Raw genomic sequence first — 18,050 nt, forward strand, 5'->3', positions numbered from 1 at the left:
CCATCATATTTTACCAAATCATTTTATAAGACTCTAATTAGCAGCCCTGTAAAAGATTCCAAGACATGCAGTGTTAATAAATGATGCCAAATAGCTACTTGGCAGTACGTTCACCAGCCGGCCTTATCCGTGGATCTTTCAGGCTCTGCTAATCTGGCTCTGATCAGTGACCACCCAAGTCTTGTACAGCAGGTGTTTCATTTTCAGATCCTCATACCGGCAGGCTTCACCTGTGAGCAGCAGACATGGAGGACAGGTGCTGAATTTCAATGTGCTGCTCTCACCCCATTCACATCTGATTAGGAGGCCACCACAGCACGGGTCTGCTGATCTTATCTCTCCCATCCCAGGAGAGATAAGACCGCTAAACTATGACTGTCCACCAAAGATGTTTTGCTTCCTTTCCAAGAGTCTTCTTCAGATCCAGGATGCTCTGCGTCTTCCTGCTATGCCCAGTGTTTGGGGAAACGACTCACGTGATTAGACATTTTCTTTACCTGCTTGCAGTCCAGTCTGAGGAGGCTGAAGAATATCACAGCATCTCTTAGCAGCAGGGACACAAACCATCGTAGCCATGCGTATTAAGGCCGTAGCTCATTTCCCACTCCGTACAGCACGATGTCAGAGCTAGGAAATATGGATGACAAGAAATAATTCGATATTTGTAAAATGAATGGATTTGCTGAGAGATTTGTTTCTGGTCCAGAACAAGGATTTATAATTTAGACTCACTCCATCTCATTCCGTTTGGATGGAAAACCAGATTATTATGCATATTTATTTAGTTTCGAGACAAAATAGAGCTATAATGAAAACGTATTAAAATTATAATAATGCGGTTCTGGCAAAATGTCTGTACTGCACTGCAGCACAGTTGATTTGTTAGCCTATTTCTTATTTATGTTGTCAATCTGACCCTCACTGAGGCAATACGAGGGAGGAAATTGGAAATCTACGAGATGAGGAGTTCTGTCCTGAGCGGACCTTCATCCTATAAAACATGAGTGTCCCTGCCAGAGAGCTGACAATGTGTGTAACCCATATTTTGATGCTTTAAAAGAATCAATAGTACAAAAAAAACTAAACTTTTTTGAGTTATTAAGCACAGAAGAAGGTCACTATATGGCCCAAGAGTAACAGTGTACCCTCAATAAATAATTATTGAGCCCCTGACACAGTGAAGGTTTATTTCCCAATTATTTGTTTTATACCTGCCATAAAGAACTAGCCAGCGACTGTGTGCGCTACCGCGGGGCAAGTGACTCTTTTCATGCATGCTGCTGCAAAAACACAATCAAATTAAATTCACGTTGAAACCTAAAATCTAAAATCCCCTGGATGCACATTGGATATCATTTTCCACACGATTGAGTGGATAATTCATTATAGTGTAGCCATTATTAAAACCGCATTCAATGAGAGAATAGACAGGAGTCCAAAAAAAACACATTTGTGCAGCAGAGCTTTAACCCTCATTAATTATCTTACGGCCCCAACAATGACCCCGTGACCTGCTGGAGAGGTTCCGTACTCCAAGGACGGAAACCCCTGGACTGCATCGAGTATTAAACGGACTAAATAATGCATCACTGACAGTAGACATTAAATAAATTAGACATTAAATAAATCTGCTACTTTACTCCGTAAGAATATAGATAAAATACCGATCAGAAAACCCTCAAGTCGAACAGTTTCAGAAACAGCTTAACTTTTAACTTTGTATTACCTAATTTTCATAAAAGTTATTTTTTTTAATACACCTTAAATCTAAATGGTGGCATCCGTGAAGTATTTTAAACACGTACTTCGGTGCTTGCTCGTGCCTAATCGTGAAAGAACCCATTTTTACGATTCATTAATAGAGACGAGGAGGCATCTTGTGACATTATAAATCAGCAACATTTATTTCCAGTTTTCACACATTAAACGTGCATATCAATAAAACCAAAACTGATCATAGAAATACCTCTACTTTTACAATAAATATGGCTCTAGAGTTCTAGGTTAAATAAAAACAAAAAACTTCAATATCAACTGCTGTGTAACACAAGTAGAGACTCTGAGGAAGTACTGTACAGTTATTCTTTTTACACCACGTTATCAGCGACTGCGCCGCGACTAAGTCCTACTAACTCTCCTACTAACTCTCCTACAGTCATCTGATGTTGACTCTCGGTATCTGCACGCTTTCCTCTTATCCATATCTGACCGCACCTTTATTTCTGTAACGATTGTGGAGTAAATGACAAGATAGTGCCTTTTATCTTTTTGTGCTGAAGAGCAGAGGGTCACACACACACACACACACACACACATACTTATCCTGCTCCAGGTTGACTTATGTTATTAAAGAAATTCTGGCCATGTCCAACATGGCGCTGATTGTGAGACTATTGTGAAAAGTTAATGACACAGCTTTGATTCACGGGTACAGGAAAACATCAACACGACAACAGCCATGTCAAAATATCACAGAGAGAACCTTAAAGTAGATTACTGAGAAATTCGCAATCTGATAACATGCAGAAATAAACACACCTACTCATTCACAAAACTCCCCACGCACAATGTTCATCTTTCACATGATATACAATGAGTGTATAGATTGATAAATACCGACACACAAACGCTTTGCCAGTCAGTTGATCCTCGGCAACAACTTCACTTTTAAGTATCAAGTATAGAGCTGTCCTTTTGCTGTCGTCTGTTATAGCCCACTTCAAAATTCAAGGAATCTTTTGAATACTTGTGCTTTCTTACCACAGAATAAGTAAATTGTCCACGCAGAGAGAGAGAGGACATAACAACAGGAGTTTTACGAAGGCTATCAAGCAGCAGAGGGTTTGATGCACTGTTTGCTCTTAATGCTTTGATAAATGCCCACTTAAACAGAACATTTCAAAAATGGAAGGAAGAGTTGGGGAAAGGTTAAATTGCTAGTGGCTAGTGCTATTCTTCACAGCATAGAGGTGGTAGCAAAGCTGTACACTCCAAAAAGTCGATCAGATATTGTGCGGTATCAATGTATCAATAATAATTAATGTTAGAAATAGATATAAAGACTGTAAACGGGGGGGGGGCGTCTGTCGGTATCCCTCGTTCTCAGAAACCAGGAACGTGGCAGTAGGCCTCCAGGGAGGCCAGCAGGATGTAGACGAACCAGATGGAGAGGAACATGAAGACGGTGAGGAGCTTGGGTGTCCGCGGGCCCCCGAGCTCTCCGCCCGACACATTGGCACGCCGGCGGTAAAGCAGCACCGACACGCACACCAGCGCCATGATGGTGAAGAGGGTGACAGAAAAGGCCAGGGAGCCCGGGTCCACCTTGAACACCTTGCCTTTGGTGCTCCAGTAAACGGACGCGATGGTCCACGCCACGCCGATGCCCAGGAACACGTTCACGGCGTTGCTGCCCGTCACGTTCCCGATGGAGGCGTCAGCGTATTGGTCCTGGATGGCAGCCACTTTGCTCGCAAAAGTATCTGCATAAGAGGAACCCAGAAGCAATTACAGAAGAGATTGATCAATGCATGGGGGGGGTATCTTTACACTGCCTGCAGCTACCACACACTTTGAAAACCACTGTAAAATGGTGCAGTGGGGAATAAGCTCCATCATATAGTACGCTATGAGAGGTGCAGTAAAATCAGAAATGGTATTTGCCATTTTCTTTTGTGCCGTTGTTAAATAGAAATACCGTTGTGGAGAAAACTCGGACCACAATAGCTTGGCCAATAGTTCATGAATCATTGATTAATTCTTTATTGCTTGGTAAAGCTCATGCATATGGATGTGTGGTCATTTCAGGTTGTGCACTCAAACGCGGTCATAAATGTGATTAAAAGGGTGATTTGTTGAGATTGCGAGGCTTCTTGTTTGGTGGTTGAAGCATCGCTGTGGCTGTCATGGCAACGTGTCAACTAGCTGCCGCTATCTAGCATGTCGTTAGCCGATAGCACCTGGATCTGGGATGCGGAAAGTTCATTACCAGCTAAAACGTAAAGAACACTCAAGGCACAAAAATGGCAGACAGTAATCTGTTAGTAGACGCCCACCTGCCTCCATATCATAAACGTTCGAGGCTGCGGAGAGCCCACTGAGACTTTATAGTTCTGATTCTGCCGTCGCAGACACACACCTGGAACAGAGGTGCCGAGGGCCACAAACACCACGGCGGTGACCGAGTCTTTGAGGCCGACGGTGCAGCCGAAATGAGAGGCCAGGTCGCCGGTCACTGCGGTCAGAACGCCAATGAGGGAGATGGAGACGAAGAAGCAGGCCCAGCCGTTCCAGTACTCGGTAGGTGGGACAAAAGCAAAAAGAACTTTCCAGAACACCGTCAGGAAGTGCATGATGTAATCGAAGCAGGACGGCAGGCGTTCCTCCCCGCTCTCTTCCTCATCGTCGTCACCTAGTGAAGACAAAACAGACGAGTCCAGTTCTGCAAACTAAGGAAAGGGCCGCTGCTCCGGCCTTCTCTGTTAACAGACAATCTGAAGAACACATTCCTGTCATCCTGCACTCAATAAAATAAAATAAAACCTCAGTTGAATAACATTGAACTGCGAACATCAGAAATCCAGCTTCAGGCTTTAATAGAATCTGATCCGCCGAGCTGAGACTGCACCATGGAGGAGATGAGCTTTTCAGATCATTACAGTAGATCTTTAAAATACAGCAGTGGATAGAGGCAAACACATATGAGGAAAAATAAACGTTCAATTTCTGCTACAAGGGGAGAATTGAAGGTTCACGAGACAAGTGAAAGGCAAAGGGCAAGGTAAAATGGGCTCGGCGTATTACCTACGCAGGCACAAATCCTTAAAACGGTCCACAAGGAGCCAGCCGCTTCGCTTTTATGCTGAGCTGCATGAGCGTGAAAACTTTATTCGACTGTTTGAAAGTTCAAACTGTCATTCTTTATCTCCTTAAATAGGACTATTTTTAAAGATCCAGCCAAACTTGACCTGATACGTTTGAAAGTTTTTTTTTTTTTTATATATAGAAAGAGCTCAACAATGACGCCGGTAAAGAAGCAGCTACTGGGCTAAATCTGGCCTGCAGGATCGATCCTCCCGCAGGTCCGGTTCACAGAGGGGGCGAACAGACAAGACCTTTCAGGAAGCAACAACTCGCCTGCGCTGACAGTGACGGCGCTAACAAACTGTTCCCTCCAGCTGCTGCTCCCCACCACTAGAGCCAGGTTGGTCTTTTTGATCAGTTTGTCCACTGTGCTCTGCAGGAGGATGCAAAAGCAAAGAGAGCAAAAAAAGACAATGAACTGATAGACAGGAACAGGAAGGAGAGAACCAAAGTAAACTTAACACCGGCATGTGATGCATCGAGTCAGTGAATTAAGGCCCGATTAACTCTGCGACTCCTCCCACTCAGGTGCACATGATGATTTTTTTTTTTTTGGTCAGCGCAAGAATCGCCTGCATCAGAGCTCCGTGCATCAGGATACAAACCTGGAGCCCTTTAATAATCAGTGTAAAAATCAGGCCACATTTTAAAATGCGTTGTGCGAAACAGAAAATATCCTCGATGATTCTGCTGTTCAGTCGACGACAACGATTTGGAAAAGCGAGAGGAGAGCGGTGCTCCCTGTGAAATATGTCAGAATCCATAAAGGTACAAGAGCATTAAGAAGAAGGGACGTTATCAAACACTCTCACGCTTTATTATGGCAAGCGGATCCAGACTTATCGTTCTCGGAGTTCCAAGTCAGGATTTCTGGGCCTCTGCTGCAGCAGCTCTAACAGTTCCTCTTTCAACCTGCTTTATGCGAGATGTCAAACACCTCAGAATTCATGCATGGCGCAATAACAAAAATAACTGAGGTCTACATTGCAGCTAAATGGTGCAATGTTCTCCACTTATCTGTCTATTTGGATAAAGTGATGGATGACTGCGGAGTCATTGAATGCACATCACTGATCATTTATCTGCCACCCCTAGTTAGATGGGATATTTACCTCCAACAGTGACACCCATGATATTGTGATATATCTGATATCAAATAATTTATGTTCCCAATATGCTAATATCTGATTGGTGAATGAGTCTCTGCGGGTTCCCTTACCTTGAATTCATAGGACTCTTCGATGACGACCTCCAGCTTTGTGTGCTCCCCCAGACAGGGGCAGCCCATCTTCGACACGTCCTCCGGTCCAGCAGCCGTCTTATTGTCATTGGTGTCTCCTGCAGGACCGAAAACCATCAGTGTTTCCCAATATGGGCTTTAATTACCTTTAATTGTCTGTTGGTCTGCTTATTAAGCAGTAACATATTGCTGTCACTGCTAACAAAACATGCAACTGCTTTATTTATCACCCCATCTTATCTAATTTTCAAGGTAATTGTGAGTGGAAAAGGGAAGAGAGAGACGCCGGGACCAAATCAGGTGAAAGGTTTGGCTTAAATATAGAATAAGGACGAGGAGAGGCGATGTAAAATGTATTTTAGGCCACAAAATAATGACGACAATCTGCTGCTGCAGGAAGCAGCTGTGCCCCGTCTCACCGTGTCTCTGCCCCACGTCCAGCAGGATGGGCTCCTCCAGCACAATCGTGAAAGTCTTGTTCTTCTCGTACTCTTCGTCATCGATGATCTTCACATTCAAAAGCTTCCTAAAAGGAACAAGAGGAGGACAGAGCCACAGAGAGAAGGATTATTATCACTGCCCGTCCCATCCATCCATGTATTTATTTATTTTCCCAATACCCCACAAGAGGGCGGGCTCCTTCTGCATCGCTGCCATTAGAATAACATAGACATGCATTAAAATAGCCCACTCTCCTCCTCCACACTTCAGGATATACACCATGGGAAATCTAATCGTTATCTGGTTTCTCATGGAAATGAACATTTTCCAAGATCCAGTCAGGTTAAAATAAACTCTCAGTTATAAAAAAAAATAAAAAGTCTGTGTTGTTAAATGTTAAAACATGAGGATGTGGTGTGAAACCGAGAGCGAAATATTCATCTCCTTCATTCTTCTCCTCCTAGACTGTCACAGAGTGTCTTTCTCTCCCTCTCCCTCCGTCTCCATAATGATGTGGGCGGCTGTCTATTCCTGTCCACATTCATACACTCAGTACCCAACAACACGCAAGGAGAGCTTATTGCTTACGGAAGAGGAGAAGTTTATTTTAAACATGAACGAACACGTCATCGGGGTGGGGGAGTCATGTCCGAGGACCATCTCTCTTAAAGCGGATCTTATTTCAGTGTGACGAGTACAGGAAATAAAATGTAAACCGTTTGGTTGCTATGGAGTGTGCTCACGTTATAGGTGGAATTTTTCTATCGCCTCACACTTTGGGGCCGATACGGTTTGTCCGGCTTTTTGTGTATTGAGGAGAACATGATGGACGTTCAACCTCTAATTATAGTGCAAGCCAGAAATAAGAGGCTGTCGCATTCAGGGTTAGGCTGATTAGATAACAATTCATAAAATAAAAAAATGAAGTATAATGATTACGAGATATTCATTTTAGACAAAAGGTGGGTGATTGTGAACAAATTGAAAATGCCCAGAGGCTCTCAGTAAAAATAAAGAAAGAAAGAAAACAAAGGATTGGTTTTAGACAAGGATTAAACTTTTTAAAACATCTCGTAGCTCGTGTGATAAAGAGTAAAAGCTGTCTGACAGATTTCAGTCAGTACAGTCGTCGTGGCCGTGTGTGAAATATCAGCGAAATGCAACTTACAGTTGGTTTGCATGGAGAAAAATAATAATCCCTGGCGCGCCCGTTAAAGCTCATTAATTAAAACATTACATTTGGTTTCATCACACATGAAAAAATGTCACCGGCGACAGGACACGTTGTGGTTTTATGGGTCGGTTAATGATTCCTTAAACTCCCAACAAAACCACAACTTCAGCAAGTCAGTTTACAAAAGCGTACTTTTACCCTCTATAATTGGTCGTAAATTCACAGGGTGCTTCCTCAACGCGAGTTCACGCGTCCACTTGTCAGAGTCAAATTGATTTGTATAGTAGCAGCGCACAAGTTCTGCTTCCTCAGCCCTGCGTGGCTGCAGGTTGATGGAATGTCTCATTACAACAGGCACAGTCCGATTCTACGGAGACGGGCGTTCAACATGTCGCCGTGCATCATCTCTGCCCGACCCACGGCTTCCTTCCTCGGATGATATTTCTGAGGCACAATGGCGAAGGATGTTCAGTGTTGGTTCAAAAACGTGAGGACCGAGTCTTACTTCTGCTGCCAGTTAGAGCTCTGTTCCTCACAGCGTCTGACTGACAATCGACAACTAAAACACACGTCTGGTGTCCAAACGAATGAGTCAGATGAACTGGGATTAAGATTTACATTCACGGCTGAGTAAAGGGAAGGTCAGACAGGGCCCGGAGGCCCGTGTGGCGACTGTCACCTCTGGAGAGAAGCACTGTTAAGGAACTGTGACCCTTTTTTTTTTTTTTTACTCAGGGTGTCCCTGTTTTATAAGGATGCTCCAGTGTCAGAGACAGTACAGTAAATCATGAGGATGGAGACTCCGCACTGCCTACAGGTATGAAAGTGACTGTCTTCACCCTGGGAGAGTATCGCTCACTTCTAAACTCGGAACCCTCCGGCTCCGGCTCCCGTGAAAGCCTGACGGGAATGAGGTCAATAGGGAGAATGACTGAATGCAAATATGAAATACCCTGTGTGACACACAGAAATAGAAGGTCTGGTAAACTTTCTATAAACTGATTTGGCACAAAAAGTATTTCAAAGACAAACAAACAAACTTTTCTCTGCTCACTCTCTCGACACGAAGGCTTTGCATTTACCTCAGTGTAAAAATAATTGGATCTGGATCTGGATAAAATCATTTCATGCGACTCACTTGAAGCGCTCAAATTAGAAGTATAGTATTATTACGCATAGTCTCCATCCTGAAGCGACATTTTGTTATCGAGTGCACAAAAGTTTTGGAGATAATGATATATGACCCTCTCATAATTTGTTCTTACAAAAGCAGCCCGGCGGAGAAGACGGCTTAATGATACCTGAACTAATGAGCACTGGGGGGGATGATGAGATGAAAGGAAATTCAATATGGAGCACAAGAACCGCTCGCCACGTCAGGCTGCTGGTAGGTCGGTCGATTCGTTTCTCATGCGCGCTCCGCTCACACCTTTCGCATCGATCCCAATCTCCGTCTCGGTAACTTTACATCACCAACATTCACACCGATTAAGTGGTGGCGAGGCGGGAGCCAGCGTTCAACCATTAGCCACGCTTACGACTCTGTGAGGACGTTGGCCGCTTGCTACAAGCTAAAAGAAATTGTTAGCTTCCTAAAACGCTTAGAGATGAGCGTCGACCTATGACCCCAAGACTGATTGCTATTGAACATCTTCTGTTGTTCAGAAGGTTAGCATGCATGCTCAAATTTAACTCATTGAGTGCCAGCCATTTTCAGTTCAGCTATAGTGCCCCAACTTTCCAGATTTTCCAAGCCCCACAGATTATTCTTTCCTATATGTTCCTGGCATTCTTCATTCCAGAGTTATTGGCCATTGAAAAGAGGCAAATTTCAATGTCTGTGAAGATTTGGGTTATAAATAAAGTCTTTGGCCACTAAGGGTGCCACGTGGATTAATCACGCTAACCCCTTTTCTTCTACCTTGCGAAGTTCTGACCGTTCCGAACGCGTCAAACCCAACTCCGACTCTGCTGCTTGCTTTCATCCAGGAAGTTCAGGGCATTATTGATCCCGACTACATTACCGGTGAGAAATAAAGAATAAAAAAAAAAAAAATGTATTTCCTTTTTTTAGAAATGATCTCTTCACAGCTCTTTCATCCCTTCTTATGTAACTGCCCCCGCACGCACGCACACACACACACACACACACACACACACACACACACACACACAACTTGATGAAGCTGCACATAAGCGTTTGGATCTTCCTCTCTAATCCATGAATGCAGAAATCTAAAGTGGCTCTCGGTGTTCGCCTGTTTACTTTCGCTCAGTTCTGTGTCTGTACATCATAATCATTTTACTGCAGTGCAGAGCAGAGACAATGAACCATTATTCCGCTGCATGATTTAAAATCCTTTCCTCCACGTCAAATGCGTTTAAGCTCGGCCTCTTCCTCTTTAGCTTCCTCCCGTCTCAAACATAAAAACACACACGGAGAAACAGACACAAACACACACACGGAGCTGCCTGGAGGCTTAATGACGACTGTCGGCTGTTTGTCCTGAACTCCCAGGGAAACATGGAGTCCAAAAAAAAAGAGCCAGTTATGCATGAAGGGACGACACACAACACGCTGAGGCTCGGAAACACGACAGCTATTGATTTCTAATACAGCAGCTGAAATACGTTAAGAAGACGTGGTGAGAGCACAGCAATGAGTTTTCACCTGCATCTTTGCAAATAAAACAACCTCATAAAAGATTCAGTCGGGAGTCGCGCGCCTGAGCATAAAGCAGGAGCAGAATGTGATCGCTTAGAAAACAGCCGAGGAACGTCCTCAATTAGAAAAGGCTGACTCGATGGTCGCAGGAGCCTTGGGCTTGATCTTCACCCGGTTGCGTAGAGATGAACGCTGCATTTCTCCCCGACATTCTGACAGCAGATTAAAACAAGATTCTGCGCCTCAACCCAACCGGACTCAAAGGAGTCACCTCCTGCATCCCCCCACCTTTAAGTCCTTGTTTTGCTATACTGAAAGGAGCAGCCGAGCACAGATTTTGTTTTCTTTATTTTGTCATATTTCTGGACGTAAACTGTCTTGCTCTGCTGGATCCTGCTTTTCACAGTCCCCTCCCTGCTGAACGGGGGAACGCCGGGTGTGCACACATGCTCGTGTGATTGTCAGCCTGCTACAGTCAGATGAAAAGACTCTTGGCTCAGTAGGTGAAGATTTCAGTGAATGCTCAGTCTCCATTTTAATGCAGACACTAGCCGGCAGCCTCTCATTCCGCGTTGCACGCTGCAGCTTCGGTAAGGCGCCTGCACTGCGTTCAGAACATTTGGGAATTCTTAAACCCCTCTCCATTCTATTTAATTGCTTTTGGGTTCTTCGGAAGCTCTTTCTTAAGTTCCCCTTTTGGAGCTGCATTCTGTTTCACGTGGGTTTGAAGTGGGTTCGGCGCAACACAAGTGCGGATGCGCAGCTTTCGACATATGGAGAGGAAAAGCAAAACAAAAGATCACATTGATCAATGCCAATGCCGTGAAAAACTCTATTCAAATATTGCAACCGCTGTAAGACAAGAGACAAATGGTGAGATCTCTATTCGCATTGTGTTCACCTGCGCTTCCTCCCACTCACCCGACCTACACGATCCACCCACACGCGATCCCTGGAATCCTCCCCCCCCGCAGACGGATTCATATGACACATTTCATTCCTTTGTTTAGCTGTAGTTAAGAGGGTTTAAAAAAATAAAAAAATTAAAAATCTGCTGTGGATAATTACCAAGTGCTTTGCCCATCACACCCTAAAACAAACAAGTGTGCCCGTCATTCCAAACCAAGAGGAGATCTGGAGAAACATCCCGCTTACAGAGCTCTCTCTGCCTCCGCTGGCACATCCATGAATCCTTTAGATGAAATTATTCTATTGGCTTTCATCGCAGCCACCTGTTCAGACGCCTCCCTTCCCTTACCTACCTGGTCAGACACCTGTCTGATATTTTGTCTCGTACTCTGTTGCCAACATATGCTTCCTTCGCTAGGGCTTTTCATGGCATTCCACTGAAGTCCCTGGTAACTTTGCAAAGGGCTGGTTGTCTATTCATTCCTATGAAGCTCCTTTGATATCTCTTCTTTTTCTTCTCTCCTCTTTTAAGGCACAAGGTTTCATTATTTGTCTGACAATTACCCCCTCCTATCCCATCTTCCTTCTGATAGACCTGAACTCCTCCACACATCTTTCACCCTTTAAAGTTGTTATTTGATCCTTTATCCTTGATAGACACCGCTGAAGTTTAAAACAGCCTGTGATGTTTGATCAATTGATGAGAAGCAACAAGAAGAGGAAGAACCATCACTCACATGGTCTCGTCGTTCTGAAACTCCAGTTTGCCGGACACTTCCTCGTAGTCCTCCCCTGCCTTGGCGGTGCCCTCGATGGTGTGGTAGGGCACTGCCACCTTACCTCTCGCCCCGGATGCCCGGTGAACCTTCACCTGCATGTTGCCGATGCTCTCGCTGACCCTCGTGGAGTTACTCTCAAAAGTAAAAATGCCAGCATGGTCGTCGTCATAGATGGTAACCGTGGCGGTGAGAGCTTTCCCCAGAGCCGCCTTTGGGGGGACGTGGGACGAGACGCCCGCCATGCTGTTGCTTGACGCGCTAGAGCTCGGCTCGAGAACGGAGACCTCGGCTCTGTGCACGATGCGCGGATTACTCAGGCGAACATAGAAGTGCTCGTCCTCTTCAAAGATATCGTCGTCAATCACGCCGACGGTGAACTCTTTTGTTGTCTCGCCAGGCTTGAAGACCAAGGTGCCCTCGGCGAACTCGTAGTCTGAGCCAGCATTGGCAGTCGCATCCTCTGTGCGGTAGTCCACCTGTGGGCAACAAGCAAAGGAATGAACTTCATTAAATATTTAGTATTTGGGAGTTAAAATTAAAATAGTGAATTATTGATGTTTCAACGCTTCAAGCTGTTCAATGTAATTTAAATTGACATTGCGCTTTTGCAAAACCTGCTGCCACCCTGCTCTTACCTTCACGGTGCAGCCGCTTTCCCCTCCATGCCGGCTCACCGACAGCTTTAGAGAGCCGCAGTTCTCAAAGCACTGGTAATGAGAGGGCTCAAACTGCAGGTAGATGGTGTTGGGGTCCTCCTCTTGGCCACTAGCCTCGTGACAACTGACCACCTTCCTAGCCTGGTCGGCGGCGTGCTTCTTCAAGATGTTTCCGGCTCCAATCATCATGCGCGTGGCTTGGATGCGGTAGAAAGCCCGGCTCTTCTGTTGCTGGACCAGCACTTGGTAGTTAGCCATCTCAATCAGCTGCTCCATGTCCTTCTCTGGGTGCCTCTGTTTTAAATCCTTCAAGGTGCGAGCCATCTCTCGACGGGCCTCTTCCTCTTGATCTTGCTCCGCGGTTGTCCCGCCACCTTCCTCAACCCCCTCCAGCATCCCATCCAGGGCCTCTTTGGGATGAGCGTGGGAGTTCACACCCGGGCCGTCCATCTCCAAGTCCGTTTTGGTGAACATGGCATCGCCTTCAGACTCGATGATAATGCCTCGGTTCTTGTCAGTGCGGTAACGCTTATGGACATACTTGTAAAAGAGCAGGCGGCGATCTGCGATCCACGCTTGCAGCACGCAGAGTGGGAAGAAGCAGAAGGTGAGCACAGCCTCCCAAACGTCCACCTCTCCGGGACTGAACACGGACAGGATGAGATACAGCCAGATGTAAGCGAACACGCTCCAGGCTGCCGTGACAAAAAACACCCGCAGGTGCTTTATCTTGCGGGTTTCGTTTTCTGGCACCACGTAGACGCAGATAGCGATGATGATAAACATGTTGAACGCCGCGCTGCCCACGATGGTGCTGGGACCCAAAGATCCGGCCTCAAAATTATGGCCAACTACTTCAATGACAGACAGAAGGATCTCTGGCGCAGACGAGCCCAGCGCCATCAGGGTCAGGTTGGATACCGTCTCGTTCCAGACGCGTACAGTCGCCGTCGTCATCTCGCCGTTGGGTTTCTTGATGGTGACCTCCTTTTCCTGAGAGGTTATCACCTCAATCGAAGACATGAAGCGGTCTGCGACGATGGACATGCCCAAGAACATGTATATAAGGGCTGCAAAGTAAACTATGGCACGTGCGACCTTGTCACCCGCTGCAGGATTTTGGGGGTTCCACATGGGCAGCACGACACCTTCGGAGCAGTTATCTTCACTGGAGCAGTTGCCTGGCGTGCCGCCACCGTCTTCACGGCTGACATTTCCCTGGGAGAACGGAGTGACTCCTGGGAGAAGAACCAGTAGAATGGAAACGAACATACACGGTGCGACAGATGGTGTAAAATTCAGGATAAGCTTGTGCAGAAACATGGCAGGGTGATGATGTTTGGAGTCTTCCGATTCTGCCAGGAGTTCAGTCTACGTCAGGGCATCGAGGCAAATCTCTGCAAGTGAAAAAGAAAGAGAAATATACGAGGGTGAGATCACCCAAGTCTGTGTCGGGCACCTGTCATTATTGAAATATTCTCTACAAGCAAACACAGAAGGACGTGCATTGAGGAGCTTTCGTATGCAAATGAGGTGAGAGCCAAGGATTTGCTTGAACGACTGATAAAGGATAAGATCATTGAACGCAGAGAAGATCTTGCTCTATTGTCCAAGTTCAGAATGTCTCTCGACTCAAGGCTATAATATATAGATCTATCTTTAATTCTAAAAACGACACTTAAGCCTTCTTTTAATGCCATAGCCCATTTTGAGTCTGTCAGGGGGAAACTTAGCGGTTCCTGGTAGCAGCAACAGAATTGCCGTAGTTTAGGCAGCGGCGCTATTCAGAGGATTTACGTCTGCATCAACAGAGAGAACGAGAGGAACAACACCAAGGTGTGTTATCTGGTGCTGCTTAATTAAAATTTCAAGACCATTTCCACCTTAGGAATAGGTTTCCAACCTGCAGCAGGAGAGACCTGATACGACCAGATTCATACGACTCATTCTCTCATTGACATGCAGCAGAGAATAGCTGCACACTTCACTCTGACCTGCATTAGACGAGAGCATGCCTTCCATCATCGACACATTTCAGGGTGAATCAGCGCAGCACGGATTAAATTATCACGTTAGTGGTTCAGGGTTTGGCTAATAAGGACTCTAAAGGTTGCATTTGTGCAACAATGAAGGTTCTGTGTGACGACTCATCACCCGCGTGCTGATCGGAGGTAAACTCCCGCATGATCAACACCTGCAACAGGCATGGAGGAACAAAGCCACGAGGGGAAACACGTGCACCTTCAGGCTGGTTCACAAAAGGAACCATCATCCGTGCTCATTAGAGGCATGTTCAGAAATTCCTGCTGCGAGGAGTCGGATGCTTTAAAGGCCTTGCGATGTATGAAGCCCAGAACAGACGACGCACAACAGCACGATTTCTGTCAGTGAGAATTAAACATTTCATAGTATCGTACAACAGCATAGAATACAATAGAATACAAAGGACTATTCCTTTCTTCTCACACACACGCCTGCAAAAGAAATTGAGTGGGTGATGTTTCTATGGTAAAAGCAAGCTCTCCAGTGGGATGAAATACAGGGATAAAACATGTTTTTAATAATATATAGAAAGAAAAGGTTTGTCTGCTCATCTGCAATTCACTGTTTCATTTATTTATTACTATAGCGGTGGCAACAAGCTAGCCAGGTACACAAGTTTAGAGGGAATTTGTCTTATTTCTATGAGGTATAGAGGATTATTTTTCTCTCTTTTTAACAAAGACATTTCATAATTCTAACCATGTTAACCACCAGCGGAGACGCTCAACATCTTAGCATTGCACATGCACATATCTCCTCAGTTCAGTATGTGTGATTTTTTTTTATTAAGAATTCCAAAATTATCCTAATCTAGAAAGAAGCCAAAATATTTGACCTAAATACAGTGAGAATAAAGTAATCCTAAAACCCGTTCCTGTTCGGCGAGCAGAGGTTTCAAGATGTCAAGTAATCAGGCGTATATAATGAGTCACTCTTTGGTGCAAGCCCTGCTTTGGTGTCAGTCTCAATTTAGAATGGGATTCTTCATAAATGTCATGGCAATGAAAAGAAAAAACACAATTCAACAAAAATGTATGCAGAAGATGTGCGAGCAAAGATGGGAAAATGTGCCTTCGTTGAAATCACAAGTATAGCAGAAATAGAAAGAGGAGCATTAAAACATGGAGTGGCCTGGTGTGCATGCTGGGAGCTTCAGAGCGCAGGAGGCTGGAGAAAACAAACACGCTCATATGGGATGATTCATATGTCCTCTATCTTTATTTTTTATTCTAACATCACTTACCTGGTGCAGTCGTCAGTGAGGCAGCTGATCTTTCACATTCCTCTGCAGAATGACAGGATCGTGAAGAGTGTTAGAATAAAAAAATCAAAAAAAGACTTGCAGGATTTACAAGAAACTTATTAAAATACAGAAATACAGAAAAACAGAGCCGGCAGCAAGTGGCTTTTTAGATGCACATGAAACGTGGGTGCAGACTAGAGACAAATTACAAATGTAAATTCCAAATAGCAACAACTAGATTATGACAGGTCCGTTATCATCACTATAGGCTGCGCATGAGGGTCTAATAATGCATTGGTCCATTTGGTGCGCACAGCGCGCACAGATACTCACCAGAAAGCCCCGAATCTGAGCCGGACCCTGGACGCGGTGTTCCGACCCTGCACCAAGCCGAACGCAGAAGACGCTCCGTGCGGCAGAACGCTGAAATGGTGTTGGCTTGTTGCGCTGTTGTCTTGGAAATTACGCGTAGCTTTCCTCCGTTATTCTACCCCCCCCCCCCCCCCCCCCGGTTTGTTTCCTACCTCGGCAAACTTAACACTGCGGGATTAGTTGCCCTCATATTTTACCCCGTTACCCGCCGGCGGCGACACCTTCCCGCAAGGCGAAGGGATTTTATTTATTTTTTATTTTTTTTACTAACGAAAATGCGTTTTCAGCTTTATCCTCTCCAGACTACGTGCGATTGTTAATGCGTAAAATAATACATGAAAACAGCGACTCTATTCTCTCTCGTCCTGCAAATATCAGTCCGACTGCCGATATGTGAAAGGATGTAAGAGTGTTTCTTTCATCCGCAAAACAAAGGAGAAAAAAAGAACTGAAAGGGCAAAAAAAAGAAAGAAAAAAAAGAAAATGCTTTCCTGACTGAGGTGGGAAAACGCAAAGAACTAAAACAGGACCGCACATGAGAGTAGGCGTGAATGGATGAAGGTTTGAGAGGACGCAACGCGCACATTGCACGCACCAGGACGCGCAGAGGGATGGTGTTATGCAGATGGAACTGTCTTACTCTTGCGGTGGCACAAGAAGCGATGAGCGAGAAGAAAGAGCAGCAACACTGCAGAAACAGGGGAGGAGGCGTTTAGAAGCAGCGCCACACGCACGGCCGGTCCTCCGGGCTGCGCGTCGGGAGCCCCAGACGGATGGCCGTTTCACTCCGACGTCCACATGATGCGGACGCGATTATCGTTATCGGTGCGCTAAGATGAAAGCTGAAGGTCTGATGTTCGTTTTGGAGGCTCTCAGATGCCGTCGGTTTCCTGCAGGTCCCCGGTTGGATTTTTCTTGCGGTCTGGACGCGGGGCATGCTGAGATGTATAGACTCGTAAATTAAATGCACACACATTGGAAAAAAGGTCCACAATGCAAATAATTAATGTTCAAACAGGAACAGGAGTTTTTGGAGAAAACCAAAATATTCTTAAATAGGCTAAAAGGCTTTTTTTGGGGGGGGGGGGGGGGGCGTAGTTAGCTTTAGCAGCCATGTGGGAGATGTTCATTGTAAAAGGAAGCAATCAGGGGCTTGAATGACCCCAGAAGGCAGAGACAGAGGCACAAGTAAGAGTTCCACAAAAACACGTTCATCATAAATTCAAAAAGGTAACACAGAATAACAGAACGAGAAAAAGTAAACTTGATGTTAATTGTCGATGATTTATGTACTAAGGACTTCCAAGGGGAACAAGACCGGAGGGGCTTTTTTCAAATGCTCCTCCTAGACAGGATGTTTGACTTTATTTGTACCGTAATACATTCTACTGTGTGACTGAACTTGTACTCTAACATTCTATCTAATAAATATATTCATCATTCATCATCGACTATATGTAGAGAACGAAGGCTTGGACTGGCTGAGGTTCCCCAAAAAAAATAAAAAAATAAATACTACCACCTACATAGCGGGCAAGCACTGGAAAAAGACAGAAATCAAATACACTGCCAAAGTAAACAAAACATCCAATATACGGTCTTACGGTCGCCGGAGAGGACGCAGAGCAACACATGTTTGTGTATACCAAACAATTCTAAGTGGCA

At 45.1% G+C, this 18,050-nt stretch overlaps 1 protein-coding gene across 1 annotated transcript; it reads right to left on the bottom strand.

The window, feature by feature from the left end:
• Window positions 1–3,102: 3,102 nt before the first annotated feature.
• slc8a4a (solute carrier family 8 member 4a) lies at window positions 3,103–13,789 on the bottom strand. The gene is made up of 7 exons (XM_068743994.1): window positions 12,707–13,789; window positions 12,030–12,547; window positions 6,523–6,629; window positions 6,083–6,201; window positions 5,137–5,236; window positions 4,139–4,411; window positions 3,103–3,482 (listed from the first exon to the last, which is right to left on the bottom strand). Exons 1-7 carry the CDS (start codon window positions 13,784–13,786, stop codon window positions 3,103–3,105), a joined length of 2,577 nt encoding a protein of 858 aa, XP_068600095.1. The 5' UTR covers window positions 13,787–13,789.
• Between the last annotated feature and the right edge of the window lie 4,261 nt (window positions 13,790–18,050).

Source organism: Brachionichthys hirsutus, chromosome 10 (genome assembly GCF_040956055.1).
Source record: "Brachionichthys hirsutus isolate HB-005 chromosome 10, CSIRO-AGI_Bhir_v1, whole genome shotgun sequence".
NCBI lineage: Eukaryota > Metazoa > Chordata > Actinopteri > Lophiiformes > Brachionichthyidae > Brachionichthys > Brachionichthys hirsutus.

Bases quoted from the DNA above. Each gene is read 5' to 3' on its own strand.
- slc8a4a (XM_068743994.1), bottom strand. From the start codon at position 13,786: ATGTTCTTGGGCATGTCCATCGTCGCAGACCGCTTCATGTCTTCGATT. The intron at 6,630-12,029 runs GTGAGTGATGGT...TGTTCCTTTTAG, and splicing joins TTTCAGAACGACGAGACCAT to GAAGCTTTTGAATGTGAAGA. The intron at 6,202-6,522 runs GTGAGACGGGGC...TCGGTCCTGCAG, and splicing joins GGACGTGGGGCAGAGACACG to GAGACACCAATGACAATAAG.